Below are 24,915 nucleotides of genomic sequence, written 5' to 3' on the forward strand. Positions count from 1 at the left end.
ATGTGTGAACTGGCATTACGTCGTCGGCTCTACACATTTGAAACCACAATCTAACACTAAACAAGTATGCTAAACAAAGAAAGATTAATATTGACTCATTTTAGTATATCCATTCCTTTTAGGATCCCTCTAGTTGGAGCAGCTAGAGTGTGTTTCTTGGTCCATGGGGGTTTACGCTGCTGTGTGAGGAAGGAAAGACAAGAGTGCTGTTTTTAACACCGGTTGAAGAAGTAGCGGCAGCATCTCTTCGAAATCATCGTGATGTCATGGATTGCATTATTATTGCAGTTTGCATTGAAAGTTGGATTTTCAGCACACTTCTCAAATCACAGTTTATCCTTGTGTTATATTGTTGCCAGAAAATATTTGATTTCGTATTGATAAATAATTTAACAAATTCTTGAATACTTGCTTGAATATAAGTGCTAAGCATTCACTATTTGCACGCTACAACTATCCCATGTACTTTGTAATCTTTTATTATTGTTTTTTGCGTCATTACAAATCATAACAAAGAAAAAAAAACTTTTTTGGATTTACAATTTACAATTTTTTTATGCACAATACATCCTGGCAACACTGCCAGAAGCGATCCTTCAGAATGTCAACAGAAACAAAACAGAGTTGAAATTTGATTGTTGTTGTTTTCTTCAAGTTTCCTGCTGCCTCGGAATTGTGCGCTTGAAAATTGTTGTCGAAATAAATATTGTAGTAGCAACGATTACCAGGTAAAATTAAGTTTTTATTATCTTTTGATCATTGACTGATTCAACTTTTGATTATGTTTGCTTGCAGCAACATGGACGATGACGAGGCTAACGCTGAGGATCAGGAGAATCGGGACACTACGAATCAAGTGGATTACGACGTCAGCTTTGATGATAATTCTGACCAATACTCCATTGAAGCTCTCGACGATGATTGTGACCCTCTGATTCTTCCTTTGGGTCATGATGACGCTGCAGGAAACTCATACACGAATGGAGGAAAACCTGACGAGCCTGTGAAAAGTACGGGCAAAAGCGAAAGGAAACATAATTTATCGCTGTGTGGATCATTCTTCAAGCGTAGGTATGTTGGAGAAATATCCGGTAGCTTGATAGCTTCAAAAATACTGTACGGTGATACAGTAAAGGAGATTCTGCAAAGTGTGTGGACAATTGTGAAGCCGGTCATTTTTTTTTTTTTTGTTAATTACTTTATTTGTACAGGCTCATTCGAATAAACTTTACAGAGCCAAGTTATCATTTTCTTTATACATTATAAATGTCTTAAATCTAAAATTAAAGGATTGGAACCGATTACTCGCGGTCTTCTCGAGGTTAGTGGATGACAATTGTTTGGATCGGGAGAGGGAAAAGGAGATTTGGAATATGATTTATGATTCAAAAATTTCACTATTTCTAAAACAAATACTTAATCCTATCGACGTTATATCAACTCTGTAATTATACAATTATTACAGAAACAAATCTACAAAAAAAAAAATACACACACACACATACAAAACACAAACTAAACACAAGGTTAATCAAACTTACAATCTATGGTTAATATTCTTCAAGAAAACATATATGAGTTGCATAAACTCCAGATCGCGTCTAGCCAAAATATCCCGAACTGGAACATTAGGTTGTCTACCTCGAGAAGCCGGTCATTTGTCGTGAAGTTATTTTCATCGAGGATAATGGAAGTCAGGTTCCTACCTGGGCTGATAGTGAACCATCGTATGAGGATTTGCAGAAATTCGTTTATATGCAGAATAAGAATCGGAGACGAATAAACATTGACCAAATTGACAGCAAACTGCTGATTAGCTGGAACACGAAGGACATGCGAGTGCATGTACACATCTACTCAACGGCTGTATCGTGCAAGCAACTGTGGGAATTGGTCAACAAACAATTGGTGTTCAGGATACTGATCGAGCGGGTGCTCCCAACAACCAGTCTCTCTCCGTGTTGGCTAATGAGCTTCGAGAGTTGCATGGAAGACAGTTTACCCAACAATCAATACGAAACTAACGATTTTAAATTGGCTCACCACTTTAGTAGCCTATTGGTCCCAAGCAAACGATTAACGTACCCTATTCTAGTTGAAATTCTATTACTACACTATGTTTGTTTTGATTCGCTATGAAAGTTTGACAGATAACATCAGGGGTGTGTGGATTCATGCAGAACATGCAGGGGTGAGTGAAATAGCTTGGGACTGCTTGGGACCGTTGTTCTGGTACTGAGTGAGCCAAAAATAATAATTATTTTCTTCGGGACCCAGTGGTCTTAGAGTTACCTCTATGGTTTACCCAACAATCAATACGAAACTAACGATTTTAAATTGGCTCACTACTTGACTAGCCTATTGGTCCCAAGCAAACGATTAACGTACCCCATTCTAGTCGAAATTCTAGTACTACACAATGTTTGTTTTGATTCGCTATGAAAGTTTGACAGATAAAATGAGGGGTTATTGGTTTTTCCTATGTTTCGAGGGGTGAATCGATTAGCTTGGGACCGAAGAGAGTACCAGAGCTGAGCCAAAAAGTTGAGCACGTTATTTCGGGACCTTCTAGTCTTAGAGTTACCTCTATGGTTTACCGGTCACGCTAGCGCGTGGAAGCTGTGGGCAAATTACATCCACACGGCTCCAGCACACGAACGGGAACGAAGAATGGCAGAGTTACCTCCGTACTCCATAATTAAGTTCTTCAGGTCTGTACCTATTTCCGAAGCTGTGCAGCTGGAAAGTACTCGAAATGGGCTATCTGTTGCCAGCACCATCAATGACGCATTTTCAACGGAGCTAACAGTATTGGAAGAAGAGGCCGACCAATTGATTGCACTGGGACAGAGGGTAAAGCACCGCATTAGTGCACTGCGGGCTCGATCATCGATCAATTCGAGTCTAGTTTCAGCAATGCAGGACTCTATCAGACCAGAGGAGAATGAAGTAAGCCGTTCCCTTGCAGAAAACGTTTCGGATATGTATGATATTGATCATTCGTGAATCATCATTTTCAAATACATACGTGATTTTTGTACCTGAACAGTTTTATTCAAATAAAGCCTTTTTACTCACACTTTTGTTAACTTCACTCTCCTTTAGCATAATTTGCCTGCCCAGCATTTTGCGACAACCCAACTGAAGGGTTAAAGACTCCACCCGGTGAATATCCACAGTGATGATAAATTTTGGTACAATCATAGTTTTCCATGCTTGAGTTTAAATATGTATCTATAAACGTTGTGTAAAAGTTTCTTCTATCCGGTTATTAAGGAGTCATTGAAAAGTGCTAAAAACGCTTTTCACCGCTTGCTGTACAATGATTATTTAGGAGTCATAAAAGAGTGCTACAAACACCTCTCAGGTTTACTCTCTATTAAATTTCAAAGCAGCTGTCAAGAAGTGTCTACAAACGTTGTATAAGAGCTTTCACCAAAATAATAAAGCTTGAGTTTAAATATGTATCTATAAACGTTGTATAAAAGTTGCTTCTACTCCTATACCGCGTATACATATAATGCTGTAGTTGAACAGGTTCTCCAAACCAGTGTAAACAAGAGTTTTACAGAAGTTGTTATAAACAAATTGTACAGTTATTATTCAGCATGCAGTTGAATAAAATCACAATGGAAGCGTTTCTTCAACAAGAAATTGATTTTGGGTAAACGTTTTACTGAATACGTTAGACAACACCTTTGTGTTGCAGTTGTATAGGTTCTCCAAACCAGTGTAAACAAGGGTTTTATAAAAGTTGTGGTGAACACATTGTGCAATTATTATTCAACATGCAGCTGAACAAAATCAAAACGAAAGCGTTTCTTCAACTGGAAATTGTTACTTGGGTATCTTCGGTCCCAAGGTGTAAATACAATTTCGTGAGCTGGTTCAGCAAAACAATTTGAAACTTCGGAAGATTTTTAAGATGTTTTCTAGTTCACTTGAAAAATAAAATCGGCTGAGTTCACAGTACTCAGGTGTGAGCCATAGTTTCGTATTGATTGTTTTTTTTTTTTTTTCCTTTATTTAACGTCGGTCTCTGTTCCGCAATCTAGTGCCAATCACCGACGGACATCGATTGCCATCCATTGACGGCAATCGAATGTGCAGGAAGGCAGCTTCCACACCTGCGTAGGATATCGCACCCATTCAACACACATGGGCCGGGACCAACGGCTTTACTTCCCTTCCGAAGGAAGACGTGACCAGAGATTTTTATGCCTCAGAAAAATCGCACCGACCTCGGCTGGGATTGAACCCAGACCCATTGGGGTGTTAGAAAGCAGTCACGCTTACCACTACACCACCGGCGCCGGCTCGTATTGATTGTTGGTAGAACTGATATTGGTATGCCCTAATAATTTTGTTTTCGTCACAAATTAGATCAGATCCCAGAGCAAACCAGAGTAGCTCTGAGCAACTCTGAGTAAAAGAGATACTCAAATGAAAGCCGTCTTCCCCCTCGGTACGGGCTGTGCTAGGACGAAATTATAGATTATAGATTAAAAACCCTAGTCCTGCGTCAAAAAAAAAACCTTTATTACTTCTCAGCAGCTAGTTTCTTCACCTTAAGTGCCTATAATTTTCCTAGCTAGTTCAAGGTCGTAGAACGAATCAATCTCCAAGGAATCCTTATCGTCGATGACAACCACCTCACAGTTCTCATTCTGGAAATGACCACCCAAAAGAAGACGCTTCCGGGCAAAATAGAACATTCCAGTTTCCACCAACTCCCCTTCCCAGTCTTGCCGACGAGGACGCTTCCCCGGATCAAAGTTCAACGGAATCGTCCTTCCATTGTCCGCTCGCTTCCACCGCAATTTGAAACTCCTTGTGGCACTGAAAACGCAATCCACCCTTCCCGACTGGAATCGATCCAGAGCTTCCTGCAAGTAGTCCAACCGCAAAAACGGAGAAGTGCACTGCACCAGGGCAACGTTCTCCACCCATGGATGCCGGTCCACAAACTCCCGTACCGATTCGAGGGAACTGGTATGATCCTGGGCCGCTTCCACCGGTCGATGGTGTACCCGAACTTTATCGCCCGGAAAGTCCCGCTCCACCGCACCGGCAATGCGATCATCCTCGGTGGAAACCCAAACCGAGTGGAACCGGTTCAAATCCAGCAGGATTCGGAGCGTTCGAGCCAGCAGGGATGAACCGTCGATTTCGGCTAGGTTTTTCAGAGGGATACCACGGGAGCCACCCCGAGCTAGAACCAACGCTACGACGCTTTCGGTTGAGTGATTTCCATGATTCTGCGGGCATCTAAATAGTTGACATGCAGTTAGTAAATCCTGATTACTTTTTCAAAGGGACGTATCTGCTTTTGTAAACAATGATTCAAACGTCAATTTGTCGAATCTCTTAGCACTCCCACGCAAACTAGCACCACCATCAGAAAGAGTAATCCCAACAAGATGTTGTTGTTAGTATGCGTGGGAGTGCTATGAGTTTCGACAAATCGAGAAATATGGGAATTCAAACTGGTCTGGTTGTCACTTACATTTCGTTTTCTTTGTTGGCGACGATTGCGAGCTGCATACAGCATAGCGTTGTGATCCTCACTAACCACATGATACTGAATTCAATTGAGTTGAAGCATTATTCAATCTACCTAGCTGAGATTTGCATTTGTCACTGGTTCAGATGACGCTACTGAGTCTGGCACCGATCTGATTCACTTTTTGCTCCCCTCCTAGTCTGTAAAATTCCAATGCTGCACGACACGCACATGACCGTTTCCAGACAGGGATCTCACCCGTCAACAAACGGGAATCAAACTGTCAAAAACATTTAAATATTCGGAATTTAATTCTCGTAAACATTGTATTACATCTTCGCTCGTTGGGCTAAACCCATAACCCACTTATAGCGAAATCGTTTATCATTCAGTTCCAACCTGAATCGGGTATCAAGATTGGATCTGCTTGTTTTCTAACAAACGTCAGTTTGATCATTTGTTTTTAAAACCCAGCTCAGGTTGAGGATCGCACTGACAAAAAGTTCGGTTTCGCTATTAGTGAAAGGCTTTCGTTAGTTGGGCTGAGCTGTCAAAGCTGAAAATTGCTTGCGGATACATCGATTGTCTATTATCATCAAAATCGTTTAGCGACTACCCAAATTGTTCATCCATGAGCCCCTCGAAAATTAATCTGCAATGTCAAAAATGACGAGCGAAATTCGACTGTATATCATATTAAGGCTGTGAACCATTTGCCGAGTTAAATTTAACTCGTGGTTAAAAATGACATTTCGAAAGTTATTTTCTATGTTCGAAAATCCCCGTGCTGTCGATCGACCGGTTTTCGAGCCACAGTTGTCAAAATTTAACTTCTTGTCTGTCAGAAGTAACCACGCTCGGATAGCAGGGTTAATCGATAACTTTCCATCTGTCAAATTTTAACCAAAAGTTAAAATAATTCGCCAAATGGTTCAGAGCCTAACAATATGATCCATAGAGCTTTTTGACGTTTGATCGGCGTACACTACTGCACCATTTAAGGGGAAGCAGACCTCTCCGAAAAAAAAAAAAATACGTTTTGATTTTTCTAAAAATATTGAAAAAAAAGTATCAAAAATCTAAAAAAAATCAAATTTTTTCCAATTTTTTAAAGAAAATTCACGTGCAAAAACATGTTTTATAAGTCATTATGGCATAAAGTTGGACTCAAAAAACCACAAAACATCAACTTTTCGGTTTTTCTGAGAGTCCAATTTTTATTCATGATGGGATAGAAAAAATTTTTTTGCATGTAATTTTTGACAAAAATCTAAGGAAGAAACTAATTTTCTTGAATTTTTGATAATTTTTCCCAATATTTTTAGAAAAATAAAAACGTACCGAAAATATTTTTTTTATTTTTGGGCCGGTGAGCTTACCCTTAAAGTGAACGAGTGCGAGCAAGAGGGAAACAGATTAGTGGGAAAACAAACCGTTCATTCATTAATGTGTGCTAGATAGAGAAAGACTATTAAACGTCAAAAAGGTCTATACATTGCAATGGGGACCCGAAAATTCTGATTCACGCTCCATCTAGCGCTGAAAAAGAAGTCAGCAAACAATCAGCCAATTAAGGGTCCCTTATTACAAATATAAAAGTCAAATTACTTCCATTAATTACATCTTCTTATATTACATGAAAATGTGTCAAACGTGTCACTGTTGTTAGGATTATGCATATATTATGTCACGGTCTAACGGGGGGGGGGGTCTATGATTTTGTGACAAGCAATGCATTAGGTATAGGAAAAACGTCACGATAGGGGGGGGGTAAATTTCTCCTCGATTTAGCGTGACATAATTAATGCATTGGCCCTTATCAAATAAAATAATATACTGAAATACAAGCTTTTAACATATTATACAAATTTCCACTTGACTTACCCCTCGAGAAGCTAAACAAAGACATAACTAGCTTTTTTTGGCCACAGAGGCGCGTTCATCACTTGAAACTCGATTCGCCAGCTCAGCGATAGAGTGGATCGTATTGTTAATATAATATATTTGATTAAACTTTAAAATCTCTTTTCAATTCTCCACTGTCAGCGTCATGAGCTTATTAAACTCAACCGGCACCGGGAAGTGGAACCCTCGCACCGCCAGATCTTCAAACCGCTCCACAACGGCATCCCGGAAGCCAACTTTAGCCGCCGGAACTTGCGATCCGGGATGGGAGAAAACCGTCGCACTCAGCCGTACTCCAAAGGCTTGGCACACCGGAATGCGTACCCGGAGGATTTCCGTTGCGATGCCCAATCCCCGGTAATCAGGATGGACGGACAATCCCCATGCCGAAAGAAAGTGGTCCACCCGGTGCGTCTCGAAAAGTTTACCCTTCTCCGTCATGTAGAGAGTGGCGCGCACAAAATCCTTCACAGCGCGACTTTCAAACTGTAATGAATCGAACGTTGTACTTATAGATAAGACCTGCTAGCATGACATACAAACCTTTGAACTGATCTGGTCGCTGCGTGAAACAACGGTCAACATATTCAATCCGATGATTTCGTCGCTTCCCTCGCGGAAACAAACGACGGCACACCGCTGGTGGGCCACTTTTCGCCACACTTCGGAAATCTCTCGCACACCCACCGGATCGTTAGCCAGATTCCGACTCCGACAGATGGGTTCATCCCGCAGGAAGTGGGTGCACATGTGCCGGATGGCATCTTCGATCCGTTCCAGTGGCAGATCTTCAATGCGATAGCTAATTAGGTGATCATCGTTTGCGTTGGGATCGCGTGCAAGAAATGTGTGCCACGTATGTGGGAAGGGTACGTGCTCTGGGCGCTTCCAAGTGGTCATCTCGTAGATGAAAGGTTTGCTCAATCCTCTGCGGTTGAAGTGAAACTAACGCTCGATGGTCTCATGCACAGCGTCTTAGCCTTATCTGCTGAACCCATCCGAGAAAGGAGGGCAACCACCACTGAATACGGACGTTAATACGTGTTTTTTTTAAAGAGGAAAACATAATTTTTAAAATTTCAAAAATCCTAAAATATCGATCATATTTGCGGAGGTAAACGGGATATAATATTTGGAATATCCAATCACTCAAAAAGTCATGATTTTTGGTCTTTGTAAAATTGTTTGGTGTGTAAATTTGATCAACGTAAGCCTTGATTTATGTCTGCAGCTATATGAAATGTAGTTAATTGTTGATTTTTGATATGGTCATCAGATGACACACCGGAAGATCCGAAACATCCGTAAAATTGATTTCTGCGTAAACTTGTTCAAAGCAGGCCTTGATTTTTCTCGGAAACTATATGGAATGTAGTAAAATTGTGTTTTTGTTTTATATATTAACTAGTCATTAGCTCCGAGTGGTCACCAGATGGTCTGCCGAAAGATCCCGAACATCTGTAAAATTGATTTCTGTGTAAATTTGATCAGAGTAGACCTTTATTTGTTCCGATACTATATGGAATGTAGTAAAATGGAGATTTTTGATATAGTAGTCAGTCAATGCTTCTAAGTGGCTACCAGATAACCCACCGAAAGATCTAGAACATCCGTAAAATGTATTGCTTCGTAAATTTGATCAGAGTAGGTCTTGATTTTTCTCTGCATTTATATTCAGCTAGCTGAACCCCGTGCGTTGCTACGCTTGCAATTAAATGAACGAACATTTCAGGCATCAGTTGTCCCACAGCTGTCTACAGCAGCAGTCGATTTTTTATTTCGTTGTGAACCACACGATAGCCTGTTTTCGAGACTCGCTATTATATAGTTGTTCTTTGTTCGTTGCTAGCAGTTCGGTGCCTTTTGTTGCTACGGTGCAAGATGTGTGAAGTAAAAAACACCATCAAGTTTAGCTTCAGCCATTGTGATGCCAAACCAAACATCGGAGAGATAGTAAATTTCGCCAAAGCACTCGACGCGGATCCGGCTGAAATGGAAGCTGTTTATCGCATTGGTGAGGAAAGGGGAGTCTTCATGAAGTTCAAATCAAGGGAAACGATGCTCCATGCTCTGACATTCAATTCGGAGGATTTAATTTTCCATTATGCGAATGGAACGACGGCAAAGGTACGCATGTCGCATGCTGGTGAATTCATTCAATATGTGCGTGTGTATGACTTGCCACCAGAGGTACCCAACAACGAGCTGGATAAAGTGCTGAGGAAATATGGGAAAATTAAACGCATCATCCGGGAGAAATTTCCAACTGATCTGTGTTTTGAAGTATATACAGGGATACGCGGTGTATATATGAATGTGAAGAAGGAAATCCCCACGTCATTACATTTCTTCAATCGGAAAGGAAATATTTTTTTATGATGGCAACAAAGATAAATGTTTTCTGTGCAAGGCGAACGGACACCGGAAGCTTTCCTGTCCCAAGCGGAAGGCTCGCAAGGAACCGGAGAAGCAACTGAAGGAAAAAGGAAAGCAAAGTAAAAGAAAACAAAACAGCAGCAGTACGTATGCTGGTGTAGTGGTGGAAGGTGCGTCGTTTGTCATTAGCGATCAGGAAACGGACACGGGGTTGGAGATGTTGAATGAAGATAACGAAATGGACGTGACTACCCCGACGACCGACGAGCGTAGCGGAGAGCATGCACAGCAAAAAAAAAATAATTGATATCACGTCAAAGTGGATGCACTACAATCATAGAGGTAACTCTAAGACCACTGGGTCCCGAAGAAAATCATTATTATTTTTGGCTCACTCAGTACCAGAACAACGGTCCCAAGCAGTCCCAAGCTATTTCACTCACCCCTGCATGTTCTGCATGAATCCACACACCCCTGATGTTATCTGTCAAACTTTCATAGCGAATCAAAACAAACATAGTGTAGTAATAGAATTTCAACTAGAATAGGGTACGTTAATCGTTTGCTTGGGACCAATAGGCTACTAAAGTGGTGAGCCAATTTAAAATCGTTAGTTTCGTATTGATTGTTGCTACAATCATGTCGAAAATATGGTGTAATATTACTTGCTAAAAAGGACAAAATTATCATTAATACAATGCATGAACTGACATTACGCTGCTCTTACTGTATTTGTTTATTTATGTGGTCATAAAAATTACATGAAATTTTCGACATGATTGTAGTGCATCCACTTTGATGTGATATCAAAATTATTTTTTTGCTGTGTGCAATAGGAAACGATGTTCAGAAACAGCAGCAGCGATCACGATTCGGGTTCAATAAAAATGAGGAACAAATTCGGGAAAGAAAGAAGTTGCGTGCACGGGAGAAGATCGCTTTGTCGCCGCTTCGATCGCCACCCAGATAAATCATATAATAAAGTATATTTGCATATATTTTTTTTTTTGTATTTTGAGTACCATAATTGGTATTCTATGTTACTCGGCTCCGCTAAGTTATTTTTATAACATTCAAGCCTGCCAAATAAACGAAATGAAAAAAAAAAACATTTCAGGCATAACATTTGATAACGGCACAAAAGCATTTGTAAACAAACTTTCTAAGACCCTTTACACGCGAACCAAAGTATGCCCACGCAAACCAACAACATCATCGGATAGGGGCAACTATCACCTTTCCGAAAGTGGTATTGGTTTGCGTGGGCGTACTTTGGTTCGCGTGTAAAGGGCCTTAGAAAGTTTGTTTACAAATGCTTTTGTGTCGTTATCAAATGTTATGCCTGATTTAATAGAATAGTTATGCAGAAATTTCTGTTTCATTTGTATGGGAGCCCCCCTCTCCCCTTAAGGAGGGGAGAGGGGTCTCGATCCATCATAGAGCAGTTCCACACAGATTCGCAAATCGTTTCAGATCGACCTTCTACGATTATGATGAAACTTTGCACAGTTGTTTGTTATTGCCCAACATGCCATTTTACATATATGGTTCCCTAGTTTTGCACACGACTAACACTTGAAAAGGGCTTATGCAAAAATAATACGCATCAATAGAAAAATATATATCTCGTGGTCACTTACGTCGTGCTAGTCAGGGGGTAAAGTTGCTTCCACGAAGTTCCCAAGAACTTCCAAGAACTTCCCAAGAAGTTTCCAAGAACTTCCCCAGAACTTCCAAGAAGTTCCCAAGAACTTCCACTAAGTTCCCAAGAACTACCACGAAGTTCCCAAGAACTTCAATGAAGTTCCCATGAAGTTTCCAAGAACTTTCCCAGAAGTTCCCAAAAACTTCCAAGAAATTGCCAAGAACTTCCAAAAAATTACCAAGAACTTCCACGAAGTCCCCAAGAACTTCCACGACATCCCCAAGAACTTGCACTAAGTTTCCAAGAACTTCCAAGGAGTTTCCAAGAACTTTCAAGGGTTTCCAAGAACTTCTAAGAAGTTTCCTAAAACTTCCAAGAAGTTCCCAAGAACTTCCAAGAAGTTCCCAAGAACTTCCAAGAAATTCCCAAGAACTTCCAAGAAATTCCCAAGAACTTCCAAGAAGTTCCCAAGAACTTCCAAGAAGTTCCCAAGAACTTCCAAGAACTTCCCAAGAACTTCCAAGAACTTTCACGAAGTTTTCAAGAACTTCCACGAAGTTCCCAAGAACTTCCACGAAGTTCCCAAGAACTTCCACGAAGTTCCCAAGAACTTCCACGAAGTTCCCAAGAACTTCCACGAAGTTCCCAAGAACTTCCAAGAAGTTCCCAAGAACTTCCACGAAGTTCCCAAGAACTTCCACGAAGTTCCCAAGAACTTCCACGAAGTTCCCAAGAACTTCCACGAAGTTCCCAAGAACTTCCACGAAGTTCCCAAGAACTTCCACGAAGTTCCCAAGAACTTCCACGAAGTTCCCAAGAACTTCCACGAAGTTCCCAAGAACTTCCACGAAGTTCCCAAGAACTTCCACGAAGTTCCCAAGAACTTCCACGAAGTTCCCAAGAACTTCCACGAAGTTCCCAAGAACTTCCACGAAGTTCCCAAGAACTTCCACGAAGTTCCCAAGAACTTCCACGAAGTTCCCAAGAACTTCCACGAAGTTCCCAAGAACTTCCACGAAGTTCCCAAGAACTTCCACGAAGTTCCCAAGAACTTCCACGAAGTTCCCAAGAACTTCCACGAAGTTCCCAAGAACTTCCACGAAGTTCCCAAGAACTTCCACGAAGTTCCCAAGAACTTCCACGAAGTTCCCAAGAACTTCCACGAAGTTCCCAAGAACTTCCACGAAGTTCCCAAGAACTTCCACGAAGTTCCCAAGAACTTCCACGAAGTTCCCAAGAACTTCCACGAAGTTCCCAAGAACTTCCACGAAGTTCCCAAGAACTTCCACGAAGTTCCCAAGAACTTCCACGAAGTTCCCAAGAACTTCCACGAAGTTCCCAAGAACTTCCACGAAGTTCCCAAGAACTTCCACGAAGTTCCCAAGAACTTCCACGAAGTTCCCAAGAACTTCCACGAAGTTCCCAAGAACTTCCACGAAGTTCCCAAGAACTTCCACGAAGTTCCCAAGAACTTCCACGAAGTTCCCAAGAACTTCCACGAAGTTCCCAAGAACTTCCACGAAGTTCCCAAGAACTTCCACGAAGTTCCCAAGAACTTCCACGAAGTTCCCAAGAACTTCCACGAAGTTCCCAAGAACTTCCACGAAGTTCCCAAGAACTTCCACGAAGTTCCCAAGAACTTCCACGAAGTTCCCAAGAACTTCCACGAAGTTCCCAAGAACTTCCACGAAGTTCCCAAGAACTTCCACGAAGTTCCCAAGAACTTCCACGAAGTTCCCAAGAACTTCCACGAAGTTCCCAAGAACTTCCACGAAGTTCCCAAGAACTTCCACGAAGTTCCCAAGAACTTCCACGAAGTTCCCAAGAACTTCCACGAAGTTCCCAAGAACTTCCACGAAGTTCCCAAGAACTTCCACGAAGTTCCCAAGAACTTCCACGAAGTTCCCAAGAACTTCCACGAAGTTCCCAAGAACTTCCACGAAGTTCCCAAGAACTTCCACGAAGTTCCCAAGAACTTCCACGAAGTTCCCAAGAACTTCCACGAAGTTCCCAAGAACTTCCACGAAGTTCCCAAGAACTTCCACGAAGTTCCCAAGAACTTCCACGAAGTTCCCAAGAACTTCCACGAAGTTCCCAAGAACTTCCACGAAGTTCCCAAGAACTTCCACGAAGTTCCCAAGAACTTCCACGAAGTTCCCAAGAACTTCCACGAAGTTCCCAAGAACTTCCACGAAGTTCCCAAGAACTTCCACGAAGTTCCCAAGAACTTCCACGAAGTTCCCAAGAACTTCCACGAAGTTCCCAAGAACTTCCACGAAGTTCCCAAGAACTTCCACGAAGTTCCCAAGAACTTCCACGAAGTTCCAAAGAACTTCCACGAAGTTCCAAAGAACTTCCATGAAGTTCCCAAGAAATTCTCAAGAACTTTTAAGAATTTCCCAAGAACTTCAAGAAGTTCCCAAAAACTTGCAAGAAGTTCCAACTTCCAAGAACTTCCAAGAACTTCCCCAGAACTTCCAAAAACTTCCACGAAGTTCCCAAGAACTTCGACGAAGTTCCCAAGAAATTCGACGAAGTTTCCAAGAAGTTTCCAAGAACTTCCATGAAATTCTCAAGAACTTTTAAAAAGTTCCCAAGAACTTCAAGAATTTCCCAAAAACTTGCAAGAAATTCTCAAGAACTTTTAAGAAGTTCCCAAGAATTGCAAGAAGTTCCCAAAAACTTGCAAGAAGTTCCAACTTCCAGGAAGTTCCAACTTCCAAGAACTTCCACGAACTTCCCAAGAACTTCCACGAAGTTCCCAAGAACTTCCACGGAGTTCAAAACCCAAGAACTTCCACGAAGTTCCCAAGAACTTCCACGAAGTTCCCAAAAACTTCCACGAAGTTCCCAAGAACTTCCACGAAGTTCTCAAGAACTTCCACGAAGTACCCAAGAACTTCCGGGAAGTTCCCAAGAAGTTTCCAATAACTTCCCCAGAACTTCAAAGAAGTTCCCAAGAACTACACGCGTAAAGCTCCTGGCCCAGGATTTTTAGCATCACTTGGGAAGCCTGGAATAGGGAATGGATTAACTCCCATCGCTCCTAAATTGTCGTCGCCCGCCTAAGATCTGGCACACTCGCTTTCCCCATAACCTCAGTGGAAACGGTGATTTCCACAAGACATGCTCCCTATACCGCATTCATCACTCTGTTTTGCATTTCCTATGCCACTGCCTCAATACTAGGGAACAAGAGAGCTTTACAAAATTCCAGGCGGTGTAAAAGACGCGCTCAGCAATGACGCAAGCCGGTCCGCCTGCTCTACTAGGTTTTCTTTAAAAAGGCAGAACTTTTCCACCTAGTTTGATAACTACCACTTCGGTGCTCGCTACCAGCAGCGGAACCCTCGCTGAAGCCTGCTACCGGTGGCACCTTCCTCTTCATCATTGATCTTCCACCATCACCATCACCCGGACGGATTACCGACCCTGAACTGACCAATGATACAACCCAGACCCATGCGCTCCAAAACCCAAACTACTAACCCTAATACTCCGTTCACATTACAGCCTATATCACGTAATATAGGCTATCTTGCAATGAGCACTGGGAGTCGGGAGTCGTTACAACTCATCCAGCTTTCCATGCTCGGTAATGGCGGCCTGTTTGTATGAATAAATGTATCCTTCACTGTGCTTTTTGACACTAACTGGAGGGCGTATGTTGTTCCATTTTCTTCTGTTCCTGGGAGAGGGAAAGGGAGGGATCAAAATCCGTACCTCCAGATAGTGTCAAAAAGCACATTGAAGGATACATTTATTCATACAAACAGGCCGCCATTACCGGGAATGGAAAGCTGGATAGGTTGCGAAAATGGGTATTAAATCCTGTATAGCGCCTCGCAGTGGAGATGCTCTAAAGTGTAATTCTCCAACGGCCGAGCTAACGGCCGCAGATCATAGATGTAATCCTGCAAACGTGTCGCATTGAATTGTGTAAATGATGTACGTTAATGATTTTTTAATAATGTTAATTACTTTTGAATTTTGTTTGAATTCAGAAAAAAAAATCCACCGGAACTTTCGTTGGCTTTCTTCGAGAGCGTGGTTTAAAGGCTTGGACTTAAGTCGTGACTTCATTCGCGTGATGAGTAGACTTATGTCCAACCACTACTCGCTAGATGCTCATCTCAATAGAATAAACCTCGTGGACAGCAACATCTGTCGGTGTGGAAACGGTTACGATGACATCGATCACGCAGTTTGGCAATGTACGGATAATGACGCCGCCAGAGAGCGACTTTTGAATACCCTTGAGGCCCAAAGAAGACAACCCTATTCTTGATGGTTAGAAAGAACCGGAACAGCAAAGTTTAAAAGTAGAATGGATTTTATTTAACGACTAGCTTGAGTGGAGTCTTGAACAGGAATGAATAATTTTTCACCGTTGTTTATTTAAGAAAACTTAGGTTGTTAGGGGTGCCGTTCGGTCTCCAAGGAAGTGATCAGCACACTGCGTTACCGATTTACTCCAACACCCCCCCTGAATCGGTCAGTCCTAGGAGGGTCCTCAGTTCGCGGAAACGTCCAGGTTCCAGGGGCTTGTGAACGTGTCCGCTATTTGGTTTGCTGTATCAATTGCTTCGATTTGAAGTCTTCCTTGTGCCACATGGTCGCGCAAAAAATGGTGCTTTACATCGATGTGCTTGACACGCTTGCTTTCGGTGTTTGTGGCCATTGCAATGCACCCACGGTTGTCTTCGTACACCTTGAATGCCGTGTCCGGTTGAACTTGCTTCAGGTCTTCAAGGATTCCGTGCAGCCACAGCCCTTCGGAGGCCGCGGCACTTAAAGCTGCATACTCGGCTTCACACGACGACAGTGCAACGGTTTGTTGCTTGCGGCTTGCCCAAGACACGGTGTTCCCAAAGACCTTAAAGACGAAGCCACTAACGGATTTCCTATCCTCAGCATCCGATGCCCAGTCAGCGTCTGCGTACCCGACAAGTGCCTCGACGTCGTCGTTTTGCTTGTACTGGAGCTTCAAGTTCTTCGTTCCCTTCACGTAACGGACCACTCTCTTCAGGGCTTGCCAGTGGGCCTCATCAGGTTGAACTTGGAAGCGCCCTAGGTATCCAACAGCGTAGCATATGTCCGGTCGAACACACAGCATCGTATACATCAGGCTGCCCAGCAATTGACGGTATGGATGCGACACAGGATTCGCAGCTTGTGGTGGCAGGAAACAGCCTTTCTCCATTGGGGTTTTGACATGGTTACAGTCTTGCATGCCGAACTTCGTCAGCACACGGTCCACAGCAGCTTCTTGCGCCAGGTACATGCATCCGGTGGCGCGGTCGTATCGGATCTTCATTCCAAGGAAATGATTAACCACGCCGCAATCCGTCATCTGGAGCTTCTTGGAAAGAGCACGCTTGATCTCCTTCACCAGGTCCAGTCGATCGCCAGCAATGAGCAAATCGTCCACGTAGATGATTATGTATACCCCCCCTCGATCGTCGATCCTGGTATATAGACAGTAATCATGCCGGGAACGGGTAAAGCCGAAATCCAGTAGAAGGTCGTTTAGCTTGTTGTTCCAACAGCGGGGGCTTTGCTTGAGTCCGTACAGCGATCGATCCAGCTTGCAAACGAAGTTCGGCGGTGCTGCAACTCCTTCGGGTATGGCCATGTAGACGTCTTCTTCAAGCTCACCGTAGAGGAATGCGGTCTTCACATCGAGTTGGTGAACGTGCATCCTTCGGTGGGTTGCTACAGCAAGAACGGTTCGTATCGTGGCTAACTTTGCTACGGGGGAATATGTTTCGTTGTAGTCGACTCCGGGCTTCTGTTGGAATCCCTTCGCCACCAAGCGCGCCTTGTAACGGATCGGTTCGCCATGCTCGTCCGGCTTGATTCGGAAGACCCATTTCGATTTGAGCGGAACCACACCAGCAGGGCATCTCACCAATCGCCAAGCATGGTTGTCCGCTAGCGACTGCAGTTCCTCACGGACCGCTTGCTGCCAAAGAGCTTCGTCGGCTCGTCCAGCGATCTCCTTGTACGCCTCCGGGATATCGAAGATCGAACGCTCGGCCTCATCTCGTCCAACGGAACCGTCAAATAGTACATCGGAAACGTGCTTTACTACCGCTTGCTACCGTACGTTCAGATCTGAATTCGAAGTGTATTGGTAACAGCGCACACACGAACGAATGAAAGCTGTATTAGAACAGTCGCATCTATACCCGCTTTGCTAAAATCATCGTGCTTGGAACGTAGTGAACCGAATGGGCTGTATTTATGCATTTCTTTATGACCAGGTTCTCAATGTTTCTGTCGTCATAACAGCCTTCACAAACCGACGACATCCCTCAGCTTACCCAAATGGCTGTCACGAAATGTCACGAAAAGGCTGTCACGAGACATTATATACAATTGATATACGGCAGTGGAGTATGGAAGAAACCCAGAAGAATGATCCCGAACAGATATGTCGGCCCGATGTCGGATCAATGTAAGGTCAATTTATGGTCGACATCGGCCAAATGTCGGGTCGATGTCGGGTCAATTATGTGTTTATGTCGGGTCAATGTCGGGCCAACATCGGGTTGGGGTTTGGTAGAAGTCAGGTTGGTGTCGGGTAGGCTTATATTTTTCGCCGGAGACCGTGCGTTTTAAAAAAAAATATCGGATGAAAATTTTGCAATGGGCAGCACGAACGTGATAGCAACCGAACGAGCTCCGGCTCCACACTGGTAGTGTAGTAGCAGTCTTACGACACACAAACAAAATTTCAAATACAGCAGCAACGAATCGGAAGTTTGACGGACTGCTTGTTGTATGTACGAGGAAAGTTACGAATGACCATCCGAGGCTGTCATAGCCGAACGAACAAAATACATGACTAAGAACAAGCTGTCGTGAACAGCACAAGACGGCAACGTTGCATGTCGTATAACAGCCTCACTGTGGGCTGTCGCTTATAGCTCAATCTCAAGGCTGTCGTAGAGAAAAGAAAGCGACAGCCGTTGGAATACTGTCATGAGGCGGTACTTTTGGTATGCCTGCGCTGGTGTAATTGGACCGCACACATCGGAGTGCACTCGTTCTAGAGGTCTTGTAGAACGGACTCTAGTACCCGTGAATGGTTCTCGGCACTGCTTTCCGAGAACACAAACATCACAAAAATCCAATTTATCTGGTTTCTCGGGAATACCTGTTACCATGCCATGCTTCGCGAGTGTCTGCAAACTCTTGCTCCCCAAATGAGCCAGTCGACGATGCCACAGGTTACCAGTCACAGCTCCACACATGTTGGCCGCCACCGTATCGACACGGAGATCGAGCTCGTAAAAATCGCCCCGCATGGGACATCTCGCAATCAGGTCACGACCTTGCTTCATGATCGCTTCCTTTTTCGTGAATGTAACATCAAGATCCGCTTTTGCCATCTTCTTCACAGATAGCAAGTTCGCTCGAAGATCTGGTACGAAGAGGACGTTCTTCAAGCTGATATAGTTACCTTCCTTGTTGACGCCGTTGATCGTGCCACTGTGCCGGGAAATCAGGGATTGATCATCCTTCGCCACGTTTATGACGACAGGGTGCTTCAGCTTCGTGAGGTCGGCGAAACAGTGCTTCACATTCACAAGGTGGTCCGAGGCTCCGGAATCCAGCTTAAAGGAAACTGCTCCCTCGTCCTTTGTTTGGGAGCATATCCCGGTCATAAAAGCCACCGCCTTACCTCCAGCAGCAGCGTTAGCTTCAGCGCGCCCATCTGTCTTCAACTTCACACGACAGTCCTTGGCCTTGTGCCCCTTCTTCTGGCAACGGTTACACTTTCCGGTGAACTTACCAGGCTTCTGCTTCGATCCTTGGAATGCTGCAGGTTTCTCTTGGCAGGAATCCGCTGCCCGGTCGGTTTTCTTGAGCTCCTCGGCAAGAAGGCGCTCGCGAACAACATCCAGTTTTAGGTTTTCCTCACCTAGATTTTCCAGTGCCGTAACCAACGGATCGAACGACTCGGGAAGGGTAGCAAACAGCTGGGACACAATATCGTTCTCTTCAAGCTTCGCTCCGGCCAGCTTCAGTTGTCGGATCAGCTCTTCGAAGGTTTTCAGGTGATCTTTCACAGACGAACCTTCCATCATTCGTAGCTTCGCAAGTTGCTTCCTGACGAATGTCTGCGACGAGACGGACTTCTTGGCGTAGGCGGATTCAAGGCTCATCCACATCTCCTTGGACGTCTCCTTGTCCCGCACCAAATGCAGCAAATCGTCATGAACAAATGACGTCAGCAGGAACGCCGCCTTACCGTCATCTTCCTGGAACTTCGTGAGCTCGGCCGCTTCCATCGGAGGATCCTTCTTGATGATATCCAACAGCTTCACGGACTTCAGATACTTCTCCACTCGAAATTGCCAATTGTCGAAACCGGTGCCCGAGAACTGCGGGATCCCGTGGACCAAATCCTTGCGTGAGTCGCCCATAACCTCTTGATGGTTAGAAAGAACCGGAACAGCAAAGTTTAAAAGTAGAATGGATTTTATTTAACGACTAGCTTGAGTGGAGTCTTGAACAGGAATGAATAGTTTTTCACCGTTGTTTATTTAAGAAAACTTAGGTTGCTAGGGGTGACGTTCGGTCTCCAAGGAAGTGATCAGCACACTGCGTTACCGATTTACTCCAACACCTATGTTCCTATCAGAGACGTGTTGGGAACTCGCGATATCTGCTATTTGCAGTCGGTTTATGTGTTTCTTCAAATGTCTAGTATAAGAATTTAATTCTTTTGTCTTTTGTCTCTCTTTATTAGTTTTTGTTTGTCTTGTCTCCCCGTCTCGATGAGTCTCATCGTCACCCACTGGTCACCCACCATAGCCGGTCGAACTTCAGACGAAACTAGAACCGCACTACCATTCATACTGGCGACAACGCTCTGACGAGACAACGAAGCCTTACCCCCAAGCTCCTCCCCTGATCCTATCCTTCGACAATGTACCTCTCAAACCTCGAGTAAGCCGCGAGTATTCGGCCCAACTCCTATTAGACATAGAATTTAGTGAGTTTTGTTACAAACAAAGAACAATGAACTATCGGCTCCGTAAAGCTAACGCGATTGAGCCTTCCAAATAAACATACTAGTTAAAAATAATAAAAAAAATAAACTTTCGTTGTCAACTACGAAAGCGGCTCGAAACTTCTTCTATATAGGTTAAGATCGTTATTCTATTTGCGCTGAACGAAAGGCATAGCTTTATATCCTCTCAGAAAGGCCATTTCCAAAAACCAAAACGTCTGACATAAAACATCGTAGAGTTTAGATCAGTATTTTTAAGTTTTATGGCAAGCTGATTGCAGTTTTACCCGTACCCTTACCCGTAGTTTTACCCGTAAATTACCAAATTACATTATTAGTCGCTCCTTAAAGGGGGCATGAATTTGAAATGTTCGGGCGCACATGTGAAAAATCAGTAACCAGCTCTTAATTAACCATGACAGCAATGATATAAATACTTCGCCTTTAGTTAGACTACAATCATACGATCATAACAACTATCGTGCACGATCACCTACCGCGGACCGCGTGTTTTTTTTTCACCCAAATGTAAACGACCTCTTTCGATGTAAACAATGCGTGAACGTCCCGTTGCGTCGTTGCGTTCCAGGTTAACGTAGTAAACAATCGATCAAGGCGCAAATCAATTTAGCTTTCTATACGAATCCAATGGATTCAAGGCCGCCGTGTTCGGGAGTCAGTAGTCAGTAGAATACATTCTCACTTTCGTTGGAAAGATCATGGCAGGTGGTTGATTTGTTGTTAGTTTGCTATTAAATGTGCGGGCTCCAGAAAATCAGATTTTGAAAACAATATGAGGTAAGTTCCAATTTAGATCAAACTGTGTCCCCTAAATAAAATCTTATCCTCTTTCAGCATGAAGTGGACACGTCCGGCGAAGGTTCCATACCCGGCAGTATGGCACCGATTTCAGGCCAAAGCCCCCGACAGTAAACGGTTGATTTGGTACACGGTTCAAGATCTCCCAGAAGAACGCTACGGCGATGCCATTCAGCACATGTGCGACCATTTCACCCGAGATGAGTTGATGAATCAAGCGAAGGGATTGGCCAAAGATTTGATGGCCATGAACGATGTTGTAACGCTGTGGAAATCGATGCTCCCGGATAGGCTATCGTTGGTTTGCTTTCGGGAAGGTTCCGACGAAGTGGTCGGTGTTAACATCCTGGATGTCGTTTCCAAATCCGATAAGGATGATGCTAGGGTAAGTTTTGGTGCCAAACTTCGATGACAGAGTACCCGAACAAGTTTTCGATTGTTTTCAGTTCAACAGCGCCATCTTCCAAGCCATCTACGACACTATCGGCTACGTATCGCAGCAAGCTAAGATCTTCGAACGGTACGGAGTCGATCGCTACCTAAATGCGATGGGTCTATCGGTGCATCCGCAGTACCGTGGCCGGGGCATTGCCACCGAGATTCTCCGCGCTAGGATCGCCCTCTGCCGGGCTGTTGGTCTCAAATTGAGCTCGACTTGCTTCACCGGACCCAGTTCGCAAACGGCTGCCACCAGGGTGGGATTCCAGGAGGATTTCTCCATCACCTACGGGGAATTGGCAGTGGTCAACCGGCGCTTCTCCTATCCCGGATTCGAAGAGAATTTTTGCAAATACATGAGCTTGAAAATTGATTGATCAAGTCAGGAGAACAAGAGAGAGTGTTTCATTCAGAGGAAAGATTTGCGCAAGCGCAATCCGTTCGTAAACAAACGCATGCGTTCAGAAAATTTGAGAAGCTCTGCACGATCCGCCACCGGGATGCGGTGATTATGTCAGAACCTTATCTACAACCGGTGGCGGATAGTAAACAGAGAGTTGCTTTATCTGAAGTCAGTCGTTGCTGTCCAACGGTGCTGAACGGTTTGGAAATCACATTAAATCACAATGGGTTGGCAAAGACCAAGCGAACCGACGATCCCAACCGTTTGGTACACGTTCCAGGCCAAGGATCCCGACAATGGTGACCAGTTGGCTACCTATCGAGTGGAAGATCTGACCGAAGATCGCTACGATGACATGGTCCGACACTACACGGAGAACTTTGTGAAGGATGAACCGTTAAGCGAGAACAAGCAGTTGTTCCAGGATGAACTGAGCATGGCGGAAATTACCGGTTTCTGGCAGTGGTGTTTCGAGCAGAAAATGACGATTGTGTGCTACAAAGAAGGTTCCGACGAGATTGTTGGAGCTAATCTGCTGCACGTGAAGCAGGCCGATGATAATGCTAGCTGGGATGTAAGATTTCTATTTTAAGCAATCGTAAAATTTCCAGCCACTTATTAAATGTTTTTTTTTTCAGATGATCCAAAGCAAAAAGATTCACGACATTATCGCGATCAACGAATATATGACGGACCAGTGCAGTATCTTCAAGAACCACAACGTGGACCGGTATCTGACGGCGTACGGCTTGGCCATCAACCACCGCTACCGGGGGCGAGGGATAGCAACGGAAATACTGAAGGCGCGGATTCCGCTGTGCCGGGCGTTCGGGATACGAGTGACCGCAACCAACTTCACTGCCATCGGATCGCAAAAAGCTGCCGAGAAAGTCGGATTCAAGAGCGATCTTGAAGTGACGTATGTATTTCCTTCGGTTAGTACTGTCTTGGTTAATAATTAATGGATCTTCCATATTCCGTTCCAGTTACGACGATTTTGCCAAAATGGGACCGAGGTACGCATTTCCGGGAATTAAATCGAAAAGTTTGAATCTGATGAGCTTAATAATCGAGTAGGCCACATATTTTAACCGGTACAAAGGGCAATGACGCAGCAGTTAAAGTAAATCTAGTCTGATACAATAAAACAATGAATCATAGCAATCGGGGCAGGCTGATAAGAGAGTTGCCACTCGACGAATCTACCCTTAGCGACAGTTTTGATTAAGTTTACTCTGATAATATCTGAACCAGTGGATGGGAGGCCATCAGCGATAACTTTCGCAAACGTAAACAAATTTTCACGTGCGAGAATCTCACGCATGCGCGTGGAAGAATCAAGCAAGATTTAAAAATATCGGGATCCTCTCCTCATTAAAAAAAAAACGCTCAAAGGGAGAGATGCGAGGAGAAAAACCGGAGAGAATTTTTTGAATCAAATGAACTGTCAAAATCTGAGCCAAACGAGCATTCTTATTGGCAAATCAAAGTTAGCCCCTGTGTAGTATAGAATCTCTATGTGATGATGATTTCAAAATTTTGCACAAGTGCAATCTTAAAATGCATTTATTTCGCGAACATTTTTTTTTATAAAATCTAGTTATTGCTACGATTGTAGAAAACTCAAGGGTTTTTCTCCATGAGGAATAATCTAGATGTATACCGAAGAACGCCCACGCAAACCAATACCACTATCGGACAGGAAGAATTTTGTCTGTTGTAGTAACAAGCGTTTTATCACAGACAAACATACATAACTGTTCATTCTGGATCATCGTTCACGCATTTAACGAATGATTTGAACATTATCATTTCCGCGAACTGCTCACCACAGCACTGGCATCGGATCACCGTGACGTTTTTATATATTCTGTATACATTGCATGCAACATGACGGCCAGGAATAAGAACTAACCGAAGGTGATAAGTATGTGACAGCCCTTGACAATTTCATTGATTGTTTGCAAAATTGTTTAATTTCAATATAATTTCATTCAGAATTGATGAATCTTGAACAAAATGCAAAAAAAAAACTATTTTGTAATGCATTGTTCCTAAATAAAAAGCTACTTCAAGACTTATAAATTACTGAAAGCATGTTAAGGTTTGAAATCATCTTCCGATTTAACAGCAGACAAAGTCTGATTAATATGCGGAATGAAAATAACTACAAGTGGCACTAGATTTAGTCGGTGGATGAATCGGGTGATTTGGATGATGTATCTTTATTTGGAAGATATTTTCGAAACAAATCAATTTAAAACTCAGCATTACATACCATTATTAAGAGTACAACCATAGAGGTAACTCTAAGACCCGAAGGTCCCGAAATAACGTGCTCAACTTTTTGGCTCAGCTCTGGCACTCTCTTCGGTCCCAAGCTAATCGATTCACCCCTCGAAACATAGGAAAATCCACCAACCCCCCATTTTATCTGTCAAACTTTCATAGCGAATCAAAACAAACATTGTGTAGTACTAGAATTTCGACTAGAATAGGGTACGTTAATCGTTTGCTTGGGACCAATAGGCTAGTCAAGTATTGAGCCAATTTAAAATCGTTAGTTTCGTATTGATTGTTGGTACTACTTTTTTTGCTTGGATCATGTTTTGACTTCCACAGAAAGTCGCTAGAATAAATAGAAAATAATTGTTTTTTGGTCACAATTCCACAAAAAATGTATTCAGTTTGACTCATTATTTCGGACTTATCACCGATCACGCGATTGCAGCGCCACGGTAACCGATCCAAACATGGATTGGTCAAAAGGCCAGGCATTAATTTTGACAAACACCTTCTCG

General features: G+C 43.4%; 4 protein-coding genes and 1 pseudogene across 4 annotated transcripts; 3 read left to right on the forward strand and 2 right to left on the reverse strand.

The window, feature by feature from the left end:
* Nucleotides 1–799: 799 nt before the first annotated feature.
* On the forward strand, nucleotides 800–3,007 carry LOC135702139 (uncharacterized; annotated as a pseudogene).
* Nucleotides 3,008–4,554: 1,547 nt separating this feature from the next.
* Csas (CMP-sialic acid synthase) lies at nucleotides 4,555–5,611 on the reverse strand. Its single transcript, XM_065223091.1, has 2 exons — nucleotides 5,507–5,611; nucleotides 4,555–5,268 (listed from the first exon to the last, which is right to left on the reverse strand). The coding sequence occupies exons 1-2, from the start codon at nucleotides 5,575–5,577 to the stop codon at nucleotides 4,569–4,571; spliced, it is 771 nt and encodes a 256-aa protein (XP_065079163.1). The 5' UTR covers nucleotides 5,578–5,611; the 3' UTR covers nucleotides 4,555–4,568.
* A 1,918-nt stretch (nucleotides 5,612–7,529) lies between these two features.
* Nucleotides 7,530–8,310, reverse strand: LOC135702091 (uncharacterized). Its single transcript, XM_065223092.1, has 2 exons — nucleotides 7,952–8,310; nucleotides 7,530–7,894 (listed from the first exon to the last, which is right to left on the reverse strand). Exons 1-2 carry the CDS (start codon nucleotides 8,306–8,308, stop codon nucleotides 7,532–7,534), a joined length of 720 nt encoding a protein of 239 aa, XP_065079164.1. The 5' UTR covers nucleotides 8,309–8,310; the 3' UTR covers nucleotides 7,530–7,531.
* A 12,805-nt stretch (nucleotides 8,311–21,115) lies between these two features.
* Nucleotides 21,116–22,147, forward strand: LOC135702094 (uncharacterized). Its single transcript, XM_065223094.1, has 3 exons — nucleotides 21,116–21,252; nucleotides 21,310–21,658; nucleotides 21,720–22,147. The coding sequence occupies exons 1-3, from the start codon at nucleotides 21,248–21,250 to the stop codon at nucleotides 22,086–22,088; spliced, it is 723 nt and encodes a 240-aa protein (XP_065079166.1). The 5' UTR covers nucleotides 21,116–21,247; the 3' UTR covers nucleotides 22,089–22,147.
* An 88-nt stretch (nucleotides 22,148–22,235) lies between these two features.
* On the forward strand, nucleotides 22,236–23,325 carry LOC135702092 (uncharacterized). Its single transcript, XM_065223093.1, has 3 exons — nucleotides 22,236–22,688; nucleotides 22,753–23,033; nucleotides 23,101–23,325. The coding sequence occupies exons 1-3, from the start codon at nucleotides 22,338–22,340 to the stop codon at nucleotides 23,189–23,191; spliced, it is 723 nt and encodes a 240-aa protein (XP_065079165.1). The 5' UTR covers nucleotides 22,236–22,337; the 3' UTR covers nucleotides 23,192–23,325.
* The last annotated feature ends 1,590 nt before the right edge of the window (nucleotides 23,326–24,915 follow it).

Source organism: Ochlerotatus camptorhynchus, unplaced genomic scaffold, assembly GCF_037179485.1.
Source record: "Ochlerotatus camptorhynchus isolate MF236.1 unplaced genomic scaffold, CSIRO-AGI_Acam_v1.1 ptg000185l, whole genome shotgun sequence".
Classification (NCBI taxonomy): domain Eukaryota; kingdom Metazoa; phylum Arthropoda; class Insecta; order Diptera; family Culicidae; genus Ochlerotatus; species Ochlerotatus camptorhynchus.

Bases quoted from the DNA above. Each gene is read 5' to 3' on its own strand.
- LOC135702091 (XM_065223092.1), bottom strand. From the start codon at position 8,308: ATGACCACTTGGAAGCGCCCAGAGCACGTACCCTTCCCACATACGTGG. The intron at 7,895-7,951 runs GTTTGTATGTCA...GATTCATTACAG, and splicing joins GCGACCAGATCAGTTCAAAG to TTTGAAAGTCGCGCTGTGAA.
- LOC135702094 (XM_065223094.1), top strand. The intron at 21,659-21,719 runs GTAAGTTTTGGT...GATTGTTTTCAG, and splicing joins CCGATAAGGATGATGCTAGG to TTCAACAGCGCCATCTTCCA.
- Csas (XM_065223091.1), bottom strand. From the start codon at position 5,577: ATGTGGTTAGTGAGGATCACAACGCTATGCTGTATGCAGCTCGCAATC. The intron at 5,269-5,506 runs GTAAGTGACAAC...TCAACTATTTAG, and splicing joins GCCAACAAAGAAAACGAAAT to ATGCCCGCAGAATCATGGAA.
- LOC135702092 (XM_065223093.1), top strand. From the start codon at position 22,338: ATGGGTTGGCAAAGACCAAGCGAACCGACGATCCCAACCGTTTGGTAC. The intron at 22,689-22,752 runs GTAAGATTTCTA...TTTTTTTTTCAG, and splicing joins ATGATAATGCTAGCTGGGAT to ATGATCCAAAGCAAAAAGAT. The intron at 23,034-23,100 runs GTATGTATTTCC...ATTCCGTTCCAG, and splicing joins AAGAGCGATCTTGAAGTGAC to TTACGACGATTTTGCCAAAA.